At 35.9% G+C, this 12,830-nt stretch overlaps 1 protein-coding gene across 5 annotated transcripts in view; it reads right to left on the bottom strand.

The window, feature by feature from the left end:
- TRIM37 (tripartite motif containing 37) overlaps positions 1-12,830 on the bottom strand; it is a 185,973-nt gene that overhangs the window by 31,196 nt on the left and 141,947 nt on the right. For 3 of the 5 annotated variants that reach the window (XM_078064549.1, XM_078064567.1, XM_078064554.1), the window contains 4 exons: positions 12,519-12,824; positions 3,441-3,569; positions 2,896-3,085; positions 1,031-1,167 (listed from right to left, as the gene is read on the bottom strand). In XM_078064549.1, the coding sequence (XP_077920675.1) occupies positions 1,031-1,167; positions 2,896-3,085; positions 3,441-3,569; positions 12,519-12,824 (762 nt within the window). The remainder of the gene's footprint in view (positions 1-1,030; positions 1,168-2,895; positions 3,086-3,440; positions 3,570-12,518; positions 12,825-12,830) is intronic. The other 2 variants (XM_078064561.1, XM_078064565.1) reach the window with 1 other exon arrangement.

Below are 12,830 nucleotides of genomic sequence, written 5' to 3'. Positions count from 1 at the left end.
GCTCAGGTCATGATCTCAGGGTCCTGATATCAAGCCCTTGTCAGGTTCTGCACTTAGCGCAGTCAGCGTGTCTCTCTCCCTCTCCTCCCCTGCCCCCCTCCCATGCATGCTCTCTCTCAAATAAATAAAATCTTAAAAAACAAAAAAATACCCCAAATACCTCTGCTACTCAAAATTACAAAATGTCTCCTATGCTTTTAGATAAAGAATGATAAAACTGGAAGAACACATAGAAGAATACTGAAAATGTAACTGAGAACGAACTGCCAGAGTTGAAGTCAGTTACCATAAAGGATTTTTTTAAATGGCTAAAGTTTGGAATAATTCTGTATGAGCAAAGCAATTTACAAATATTAATAAAGACTGACTTTAGGGTGCATGGGTGGCTCAGTCAATTAAGCGTCTAACTTCAGCTCAGGTCGTGATCTTAGGTTCCTGGGATCGAGTCCTGCTTTGGGCTCCTGGCTCAGCAGGGAGTCTGCTTGTCCCTCTCCCTCTGCCCGTCCCCACCCCAACCCTCACCGCCCTGCCCCCACTCATGCTCTGTCTCTCAAATAAATAAATAAATAAATAAATAAAATCTTAAAAAAAAAAAAAGACTGACCTTAAAAGACAAAAGTACTTAACACTTAATATTATAATTAGTTGTTTTTGTGCATGCCTTCCCCCTAAGCCTGTGAACATATCTAATCTCATCTTTGCATATCTAGCAAATTCAATGCCTATCACTGAATTTACTGAATGAGCAGATGAACTGAATGAGCAGATGAACCATCTGTAGATTCCCCCACCCCCCTGTAAACCTCCCTTCTAAGTAAGACATGTCCTTTTATGTAGTCAATTATCCACTTTGCCTTCCTCTGTGCTCAATGTCCTAGTAAATCAAATTCAGTGGCACAATAAATGCTGTATTCAGATCAAGCATGTTGGATGGTAATTGTCTCAATAACTTTTAACTACTCCCCAACACCAACACACAAAAAATCATTATTCCCACCTCCCACCAAATTATGACTTTATCATTCCATACCTTCCTCAGGGGCAGCTGAAGCTCCTTCAGGTAGTATAGGTTGTAATTCCCCAGTTTCAGAATTATTTTCCAAATCAGTCATTTGCATTCCTTCCAGACGACCTCCTTTAGCGTTAGCCCTCAAAGGAGAAAACAGCCTGATATTTTTGTATAACTAGTCAGTGATACAATATATATTTTCTTCTTGTCCTGAAACTGAGCATGAAACCAAGGAGGGTATATGGCACTGATGTTAAATATAAATTTCAAGTATTGTTTTTTAAAAAATTCACTGTAAGACCCACAATAAAAGGTTAGAAGATGATGGACTGTATCAATGGCAATATCCTGGTTGTGATATTGTACCAGTTTTGCAAGATGTCATCATTAGGGGAAACTGGGTAAGGTGCATAGGATCTCTCTGTATTATTTCTTAGAACTGCATGTGAACATATAATTATCTCAATAAAATTCTGATTAAAAGACAAAAATAGAAGTCCTAAATAATATGTTCTCATTGATATGGAAAGACCTCAGATATATTATTGAGAAAATAGGGTGTACGTTTTGTATTAAAAAAGCTATATAGTCACAGTTGCTTAAATATGCATAAAAACTGAGAAGACACAGCATATATAAAAAATTAAAAATAGCAGGGATGTATGTGGGCAGGGAGCTGGAAAACTAAGCAGATGGGAGACAAAGATGGGGAAATTTTCACTTAATATTCTTTTTTTACTTCTATTTTTGAACCACTTATTATTAAAATTTTTGCTTACAAACTACTTTAAATCAGGCAAGGAAAAAAAGACACAAGTTAGAAAACACCACATAAGCCAGGCTAGCAATACAATTAATTGTAAAATGAGGGTTATAGCTAAGAGCTGCAGATATTTACAGAGGATTTTACAGTCTAGAAAAAAAGTCTATGTTCATATACATTTAATTGTTATGACTAAAGGCAGATATAAATATCTCCATAACAAAATATAAAAGCTAGTTGTAGCTTCAACCTGAAAGGAATATGTATAAAATCAGGGTAGGTAAGGAAGGACAAGACAATCCTGATGATTATAACACCTTTCCATGCTTAAACTGGACCTAAAACAGAAAACTAAATCATACCAGCTGTTCTTTTACATTTGGTAATTATCCAGACCTTAAAGCTATTTAAATTAGGTAAACTTAAGGGATGTTAATCTCTCTCTAAATTTAATTCGAAGTTTTTTTTCAAAGTCTCCAAGGTAGAACTATTCCATTGTTTAAACTTAGGAATGTATTTAATATCTATAAGATAGATGAGCAGATGGTATTAATGGCTCATCTAGCACATTCACAGACAATATATTCCATAATCACTCTATCTTTTTAATGGATGGAAGTTTAATTGACATGGCTGGGATCTGAATTTATGTTTCCTGGGCGAGAGATAAAGGTCACAATATATCCTTTTGAGAAATTCCAACTCTGAGTTTTGAAGACATTTCCTAAGAGAAGAGAAAATAGGTGAGATAAAGTACAAAATCAGTGTTAAAATAAAATTGCCAGAAGTGCTTTGTTACATACAAAATATTTGTAAAAGACCTATGACATAATATGGCCCGCCCAACACAAATGTCTTTGAAAAGTGTGGAGGAGATAGAAAGGAAAAAAAAAAAAGCTGACACATATATCAAAAACTCACAAGGCAGAATTCACACAAGGTTACACACTTCAGTGAAAATGATATCTAACATAACTGAATGTCTGATACTATCCCATTTCATTCCATTAAGAAAAAAGGTCTCTGATACTTTATAGTTAAATTTTAATACAACAAACTTTGTCTACTAAAAAATTAACAAAGTGGAAATTTATTCATTATGATGTAGACCAAAAGAACTTACCCCAAGGTGACAATTTTCCTCCTTTTCTCAACAGCAGGTAAACCATTGAAAACTGCAACCACAACAGCATCTGAATCCAAAGCTTGACACTGCCGGTCTTCAGATTTTGGCAAAATATCACTGATAGTGCCATGTGTTAAGGCTCGGGGAGAACTGTGCTTGCTCCCAGACTGAGAGCTTCCTGGGGAGCCTACAGAAAAGAAAGGGGATACTCAGAAAGAAGGCAAACAAAGCTCTTTAGTCTCCACTTTAGAATATCTCACTACATAAACATTTTTAAACTGCTGGAAAACTCAAAACCAATTAAAAAATATATCCCAGTTTTTTGATGCCAAGTATTTAAAATTAAGGAATCCAGAATATGCAGTCTAATGGCTGCATTTCCTTACCGATGGGTCTGTTCTCTTGTGAGATCAAGGAACTTTCAAATCAAGTTTCAGCATTGTCAGTGCCTTTAAAGATCTAAATCTACGTACACCATAAGATCAGTTTTAAATAACAAACATCTACCCACTTAAATTATATTCTAAACTCTCCAAATTTACCTTCAGATAGAGTCTGACAGTCTCCCTTTGAACGGCTATTTTCCCCAGAGTCTATTGCTCTTCGAAGTGACAGACTACCTGCTATACTGGATCGAGCTGGCTTAGGTGAATTACTCTTCTTATTTGTGGCTGCAAAGACATTTAAAAATATTTCCGAATAAGATAAAATAGCACAAAACTCACTACATAGGCAGTCAGAGGAAGGCTAATCTTATGGAATGTATTCTATCTACTGTGTCCAAAAAACCCAGGACGCTCTGGTCCCAAATGGTTTATTTGGGGTCTTACGCAAAAAGTATTCCTACTTTGCTACTTGTGGACCAGAGTCTTAACAAAACCAGAAAAATATTAGTAAACCCCAAAAGAAAAATCCTACCAGATATGAACTCCAATCTCAATACCAAAGTATTAACAACAAAAATAAAACCCCCCAAAACACTTGAAAATTGTAAATTATTGGATTAACAAGAAAATCAATTAGAAATAAATCACAAATAAAATACACAAGATGTTTGTGGCTAAAACAATAATTAGGAAAAGAAAATGTATAGCCTTATAATGAATTAGAAAAAAATAAAACTAAGTGGCCTACTACGCAAACTCGAGGAGCTAGAAAAAGAATAAAAATAAATAAAAAGAAAGAAGATATGCATTTAAAGGTAATAAACAGGATCAGCAAGGTAGCAGGACACAAGACCAAGAACCGATTATCTTTTTATAGACCAGCAAAGCACAATTCAAGAATGCAATTAAGTAACAATTCCATTTACCGTAGCATCAAATAGAATAAAATATTTAAGAAAAAATTTAATAAATATAATACTTGCACATTGCAAACTATCACACACTGCTGAAAGATAATAAAGATGGAAATTTTTTAATATTTCCAATAAATGCTTAATAAAAAAAAAGATGGGAAAAATATGGTGTTCACTGATCAGAAGACTTAATATTGTTAACATGGCAATACACCCAAAATTGATCTACAAATTCAACACAATCCCTATAAAAATTCCAACTGTTTTTTAAAATTTTATTTTTAATTTTTTTAAAGAGAGAGAAAAGGGGAGGAAGGGGCAGAGAGAGTAGGCAAGAGAGACTCTCCAGCAGACTCCCAGCTGAGTGAGTGAGGAGCCCAATGTGGGGCTCAATTCCACAATCCTGAGATCACGACCTGAGCCAAAACCAAGAGTTGGATGCTTAACCAAGCCATCCAAGAGCCCCACCTGTTTTACTTTTTAACTGCAGAAATTGATAAGTTGATTCTAAAATTCATATGAAAAGATCCAGAATACCCAAAACATCTTGAATGGAAGACTCACAGCAGCATTATTCATAATAGCCAAAAAGTAGAAAAACACTACATGATGCCCATCAAATGATGAGTAAGTAAACAGAACATGGTACACATATACAATGAAGTTATGATTCAGCCATAAAAAGGAATGAAATAATACATGCTACAACATGGATGACCCTTGGAAATGTTATGCTAAGTGAAAGAAGCCAGACACAGAGGCCCATGTTGTATGATTCTATTTATATGAAAAGTCCAGAAGAAGTAAAACCATATAGAGAAACTAGACTAGAGGTTACCAGGAGATACGGGGAGGGAAAAATGGAGAGTGACTGTTCACACGTCTGGAGTTTTTGGCGAGAGGGTGATGAAAATGTTGTCGACAGTGTTCTAGATAATGGTGATCATTACATGACTTTGTGAATATATTAAAAACTGTTGAATTGTACACTTGAAGAAAAAGATGTGAGAAAAAATTGCAGTGGAAAAATTGGTCTTAATGTATATATAAATTATAATATGGTCCTTAACCAATAATGCATTCTGTTAATGGACTATTAAATTAAAATAGAAACAAAGGTAGAATTTAATGTAATAAAAAGGTAGAAGATGCTGGAGTGGAGGGGGGTGGGAGGGATGGGGTGGCTGGGTGATGGACATTGGGGAGGGTATGTGCTATATGGTGAGCGCTGTGAATTGTGTTAAGACTGATGAATCACAGACCTTTACCCCTGAAACAAATAATACATTATATGTTAATAAAAAAAAAAACAGTAGAAGACAGTAAATGAAAATATATCTAAGAACTAGTCTTTGAAGAGACAAATAAAATGGACAAGTTTCCAGCAAGTCAAATCAAAGGACAAAATAAGAAAACACATATAAGCAAAATAAGAGAAAAAGTTTAACAGCCCATATTTAGAGAACTTTTTAAAATTTAAGAGGCCAGAATAAGCGGCTTTATAACAATAAATTTAAATATTTAATAAAATGAGTAATTTTCAAGGAAAATTAATTATGGAAACTGGCTTAAGGAGGAGAAATATGAGACCAATAAACACACTGAAATTAAACAGGTTGTTAAAGTTCTGTCCCTGAAAGAACTACTAACTGGTTTTATGAACGAGTTTCATTAACTTTTAAAGAGCAGATAAGATGTTAAAATAATTTCATACCATAGAAAAGGACAAAAGCTTCTGAATTTATTCCATAAGGCTGGCATAAAATTGGAATTCATATGGGTTAAGGATAATTTAACAAAAATACAACTCGATTTTACTTATGACTACAATAGTCAAGAATTCTAAGTAAAATATTAGCAAACTGAATATGGCAGTATATTTAAAAAAATTATAAATTATCAAAACCAAATAGGATTCATTCTACTATCTCGAGAATGGTCATAATTAGATTAAGATAATTAGATAAAGAATGTAATTCTTTAAAGTTAAAATAATCGAACAAAACAATATAATCATTTTGACATAAGCCAAAAAAGCATAATTCTATACAACTTCTTGAGAAACAACAACCTCTTAGTAAGTAGAAAAAGAGGTAGTTTGGTGCAATGGTGAAAGCCATAGGCTCTGTGGTTCAAGTTCTTGGCTCTGCCAATTACCACTGTGAAACTCTGAGAATGCTGTTTAATGCCCTGTGCCTCCATTTATCTATCTGTAAATTGGGGATAAAAATAACTTGCCTCAGAGTTGTTGGGATTAAGTGAGTTAATGCACATGTGACTTACTTAGAATGATACCCCACACAGAGTAAACAGTGGTACTTATTGTACACAGTAATTATTAGCAATAGAAGGATATATCTTTTAATTTGGTTAAAAACTATTAGCAAAGGCGCCTAGGTGGCACAGTCAGTCATGCATCTGACTTGGTTTCGGCTCAGGTCGAGACCTAAGGATCATGAGATTGAGCCCTGCGTCCGGCTCCGCGCTCAGCACGAAGTCTGGTTGAGATTCTCTCCCCCTCTCCTTCTGCCCCTCCTGCTCCTGTGCTCATACTTTCTCTTTCTCGCTCTCTAAAATAAAAAAATAAATCTTTAATGAAATATATAGCAAATTTTATACTTGAGAAAACTAAAGGAATTCCTAAACAGAGTTGTAAACATTATAAAAATTCTATTACTGCTATTAGCATTGTTCTGAGATCCTAGCCTAGACAATGAAAAATGAAAAGTAAATAAGCAAAAAAGGAATAAGCAAACTGTAATTATTTGCTGATATGATCATCTACTTAAAAATTCAAGATAACTGACTGAAAAGCTTAGAATTTAAAAATTTCACTAAGTGGGCTGAATACAAGACAAACATGTAAAAATCAACAGTATTCCTACAAGTGACAAATAATTAGAAAATATTCTGGGGGGGGCAGGGGAGGAAATCCCACTCACAATAGCAACCTAAGTTATAACCTATTTAGAAATGAATATAACAAGACATATACAGAACTTATATGAAGAAAACTAAAACTGTGAAGTATAGATGAGAGATGACCAGAAAAATGGAGAGAAATACCACTTTCCCAGATATTAATGCTTCAATACTGAAAAATGTCAGTTCCCCAAATTAAATGTAATTAAATCCATTAAATAATGCAATTCCAGTCAAAATGTTTTTCTGGAAGAGTAAATATGCAAGAACCATCAAGAATATTTTGAAAACAAAAACAAAAATGAAGGCAAGTCAATTAGTTTACAAACTATGATATATAGTAGTTAAAAACACTACAAATATTCAGTTGAACAATATCAAATTGCTGTTTTTGCAGGTCAAAAACAGTTGCATGTTGGCAATTTCATATGATTTAACCTCTGTGAACAAATTTAAAAACAGAACAATGCAAATATGGGAATTTGGTCTATTAATAAAGGATGCATTTCATATTGTTGGACAGAGTGGAATCTTCAAAAAACATGTTTCTTTTGGGGGGAAAAAAAAAATCACTGAACTTACCCCACACACCATCATGAAAAACAAATTATATACCGTATAGTGACCTAAATGTTAAAAAGTTAAAAAAAATACCGTAAGAAAACAGGGGTCATTTTTATAAACTTGGGAGTTAAAAAGGCCTTCCAAATAAAAACATTAAACCCCAAAACTATGAATACTATTAATAGACCTGTCTAAAATAAAAAATTTAAAACTTTTGTTTAGCAGAAAAATAAAAGCAAGTGACAACAGGAGGGAAGTACTTGCAAAAATAGGTAACAAAAGCTTTTTGCAAAAGTCCACCTAAAGAGCATTACTTCTTTCTGTTTTATTTTATTTTTATTTTTATTTTTTTTAAAGATTTTGTATTTATTCATTTGAGACAGAGAGATACAGAGAGAGAGAGAGCATGAGCAGGGGGAGAGGCAGAGGGAGAGGGAGAAGCAGACTCCCTGCTGAGCAGGGAGCCCGATGTGGGGCTCGATCCCAGGACCCTGGGATCATGACCTGAGCCGAAGGCAGACGCTTAACCATCTGAGCCACCCAGGCACCCCTCTTCTTTCTGTTTTAGATTGTCATTTCCTTGACAACTAGATGAGGTTGAGTATCCTTTGAGATGCATACTGTCCATTTGTATTTCTTCTTATGTTAACGGCCTAATCATAACCTTTACTTCATTTTCTATTGAACTGTCATGCTTATTTTAGGAGAAGCCTATGTATTTGGCAATCATCCTCTCCTCTATTCATCTCTACTGGATTACTGCCACCGGTATTAAGCATTAAAATATCCCATTTTAATAAACACACACACACAGCCCAGAAATAAATGCTCACATATATGCTCAAATGATTTCCTTTCTTTTTTTTTTTTTTAAGTACTCTCTACCTCCAACATGGAGCTTGAACTCACAACCCTGAGATCGAGTCACACACTCTACTGACTGAGCCAGCCAGGAGCCCCTTTAATGATATCCAACAAGGGTATCAAGACCATTCAATGATGAGAGGAAAATCTTTTCAACAAATGGTGACAGGAAAGCGGATATCCATACACAAAGGAATGAAGTTGGACTTTTACCTAATACCATATACAAAATTAACTAAAATAGATCCAAGACATTTATAAATATTAGATCTAAAACTATAAAACTCTTGGGGTACCTGGGTGGTGAAGTCAGTTAAGCACTGGACTCTTGGTTTCAACTCAGGTCGTGATCTCAGAGTTGAGCCCTGCATCAGGCGCAGTTTCTCTCTCTCCATCTCCTTCTGCCCCTCCCCCCCCCAAATAAATAAATCTTTTAAAAAAATAACAGCAACAACAAAAAACCCCTACAAAACTCTTACAAGAAAACATAGGGGAAAAGCTTCATAGCATTAGCTTTAGCGAAATATGACACCAAAGCACAGGCAACAAAAGGAAAAAAAAAGATAAACTGGACTTCAAGAAAATTAAAAACTTTTACCATCAAAAGATACCAGCAGACACTATAAAATGTTCAACACCACTGATAAATGTGAATCAAAAGCACAATAAGACAATAAAATACCACTTCACACGCATTACTATGGCTATTAGCAAAGACAAAACAAAACCACAAAATTGTAAGTGATGGGGAAGATGTGGACAAACTGGAGCCCTTGTGCACTATTAGGTAGGAATGTAAAATGGTGCAACCTCTATAGAAAACTGAATGGCAATTCCTCAAAAAATTAAAAACTGAGTTACCATATGATCCAGCAATTCCACTTTTACGTTTATATGCCCAGAAAAATGGAAAACAGGGTCTTGAAGAGATGAACATCCATCCTCATAGCTGCATTATTCACAATAGCCAAAAAGTAGGTGTCAATCCAGTGTCCATCAAAGGATGAATGGATAAACAAAAAGTGGCATACACATACACACACAATGGATTATCAAATAGCCACAAAAAGAGAATTCTTTTTTTTTTTTTTAAGATTTTATTTATTTGACGACAGAGAAAGAGAGAGAGAGTTCACAAGCAGGGGGAGAGGCAGAGGAAGAGGGAGAAGCAGACTTCCTGCTGAGCAGGGAGCCCGATGTGGGGCTCGATCCCAGGACCCTGGGATCATGACCTGAGCGGAAGGCAGACACTTAATGACTGAGCCACCCAGGTGCCCCCAAAAAGAAAATTCTGACACATGCTACAATATGGATGAACCCTGAAGACATTATGCTAAGTGAAATAAGCCAGACACAAAATTATGTTTCCACTTATACAAGGTACCTAGAATAATCAAATTTAGAGAGACAGGAAGTAAATAGTGGCTGCCAGGCACTGAGAGGAGGAAGAGTAGAGAGCTACTGTTTAATAGGTAGAGAGATTCAGTTGTGCAAGATAAAAAGAGGTCTGTGGATGGATGGTGGTGACAGTAGCACAACAATGTGCATGTACTTTATGCCACTGAACAGTACTACTTAAAAAGGTTAGGACAGTAAATCCTGTTTAACAAATTGTGGTAAATTCCTTTTAAAAATTGAACATAGAATTATCATAATGATTCAGCAATGCCACTCTGGGTATACCCAAAAGAACTGAAAGTAGAGACTCAAACAGATACTTGCACACCCAAACTCATAACAGCATTAGTCACAATAGCCAAAAGATAGAACCAATGCAAATGTCCATCAATGGATGAAATGTGGTACATACATACAATGGAATATTATTCAGCCTTAAAAAGGAATGAATTTCTGATACATGATGCAATATGGATGACCCTTGAAGACATTATGCAAAAGTGAAGTAAGTCAGCATAAAAAGACAAATACTTTATGGTTCCACTTATGTGAGATATCTAGAATAGTCAAGTTCAGAGAAACAGAAAGTGGAACAGTGGTTGCCAGGGGTTGGGTTGGGGGTGGTTATTATGTAATGGGTATAGAGTTTCAGTTTTACAAGATGAAAAAAAGTTCTGTGACTGCATAGTGGTGATGGTTGTACAACAGTGTGAATGTACTTAATGCAACAGAACTATACACCTAAAAATATCTATAATGGTAAGTTTTATGTTATGTACATTTTACCACAGTAAAAAAGAAATAGGTCAAAAAAAAAAAAGCATATATGCTTAAGAAAGTGAAAAAATAGACAGATAACAGCAAACTCTTTCTTGACTCCACACGCCTTCCAGGTACCACCCAAACTTCTGAAGGAGTTGTGCAATAATGTTCGTTTCTCATTGTGTTCACCCTGCTACGCTCCTCCATGGGAATGATTATTAAAAGGGCCACCCACATTTCAACTCGACACCTCTCAATGGTACGACCACTCCACTTCTTTCTTGAGATATTATCCCTTCTAGTTTTTCTCCTACCTTAATGATTAAATTCTTTTCAATTTCCTTTACTGGCCTCTTCTTCATTACCAAGCCTTTAAATGTTAAAGTGCCCCAGAGCCAAAATTTCTCTTCTCCATTTAAATTTACTCCATACTTGTTCTTGTTCAGTCCCTGACTTTAAACAATATCTGATACTATTGATTCCCAATTGTTTATATCCAGCTGTGACCACATACACTTCAGATTTATGTACCAATTCACCTGCCTAGAAGACATTTTACTAGGATAACTAGGAGACATCTCAAACCTAACATGTTTAAACAAGAATCCCTAACTTCCTGCCCCCCAACTCCCCCCTCAACCCTCACACCAGCTTTTCCCTTATTTGATTTGCATCTAAATTAGTGATAGTACCAGTCACTAAGTTGCCTGGGACAAAAACTTAAACATGATTCTTAGTTCTTTTTTCTTTCCATACAACACTATCCAGCCTTTCTTATCAGGGTTGTGGGAAAGAACTGAGCCCTCTTGGTCTAAAATATCCACTGTAATTAATGAACTGACTTCTATGTATCTAGAATAGTACTAGTTATGTAGCATCCTTGGGAGAATTAACAAAGATGGGAACCTCAGACGAGAAGGGCTGCTAGACTATGAGCAAGTCCACCTACCCACTGTAGTAACTCCAGAACAGGCCACCATATTTCACACACACTATTGTTATAGGCTGTTTCACAACTCCCATTCAACCCCTTTCAGACCCTTCTTCATACAAGAAGCAAAGTAATCTTTGTAAAAGGTAAATCCGATCATAAACGCCCCCTCCCCCACCCCCCCATTTTCATTCTCTAGAGATCCTCCTAAAATCAGAATAAAACTCAAATCCTTACCCAGGTCTTACACGTCCATGCCTGATACAGACCCTATCTACCCCTCTGACTTACCTCCTAGTATTCTCCCCACTGCTTTGTTCACCATACTAAACCATACTGGTATTCCTTTGAGCTTTCAAACATGCAGAACAGCAAATACTTTATCAGTGACTTTGCATTTTCTGTTCTGTTTACCCAGAACAACGTGTCCCACAGATCTCTGCAAGGCTGCCACCTTCTTAACCTTTAGGTCTCAGTTCAAATGTTGCCTCCTCAGAGACTTTCTCCTACCACCCTAACCTAAGCAGCACACTCATCTTCCCATCCCACTCCTCTGTTGTTTCCTTCACAGGACTTTTTACTAACTGAAATTATCTTTACTTGTCTACACATTTTAATGTCCGATTCCCACCACATGAATATATGAAAGCAAGATCCAAGGGGTTAAGGATTTTGTCTTGTTTATTGCCCAGCACAGAATATGCAATCAAGAAATGTTAGCTCTATACAGTAGAAAATATACAGTTTTGAATGGGAGAAAAGGCTGTATATATAGTCTTACTTCATTGTAAGAAAGACGTTTAAATATTATTATTCTGAAAATAACCCATTCTCTAGCTTCCCAAATGACAGAGAAATGACATTAAAGGATCCACTTACAGTTTCGTATGTAACCAGCAACTGATGACTTTGCCAAGAGCTCCATTCCCAAATCCTGTAATCTGCCACAGTTTTCGGCTCCGCAAGCAGCTAGAGCTGCCTGGTCAGCAGAAAAAAGGCTTGCCTGCATGTCTCCAGAAGCAGCATTGCTGCTTTTGATTTCTGAAAGTGTATTCTTTACATCAGTTTTCATACATCGAACTTCAGCCATCTGAGTTTTGAGTCTTTTCAGCATCTTTAAATCAGAGGGAACTCGCCACATGGCCTGCTGCTTCCTTTGGTCTTTATCTTTTCGAGAATATGATGCTTTAG

Source organism: Halichoerus grypus, chromosome 2, assembly GCF_964656455.1.
Source record: "Halichoerus grypus chromosome 2, mHalGry1.hap1.1, whole genome shotgun sequence".
Lineage (NCBI taxonomy): Eukaryota > Metazoa > Chordata > Mammalia > Carnivora > Phocidae > Halichoerus > Halichoerus grypus.
This window is presented reverse-complemented; position numbering and strand designations above follow the sequence as displayed.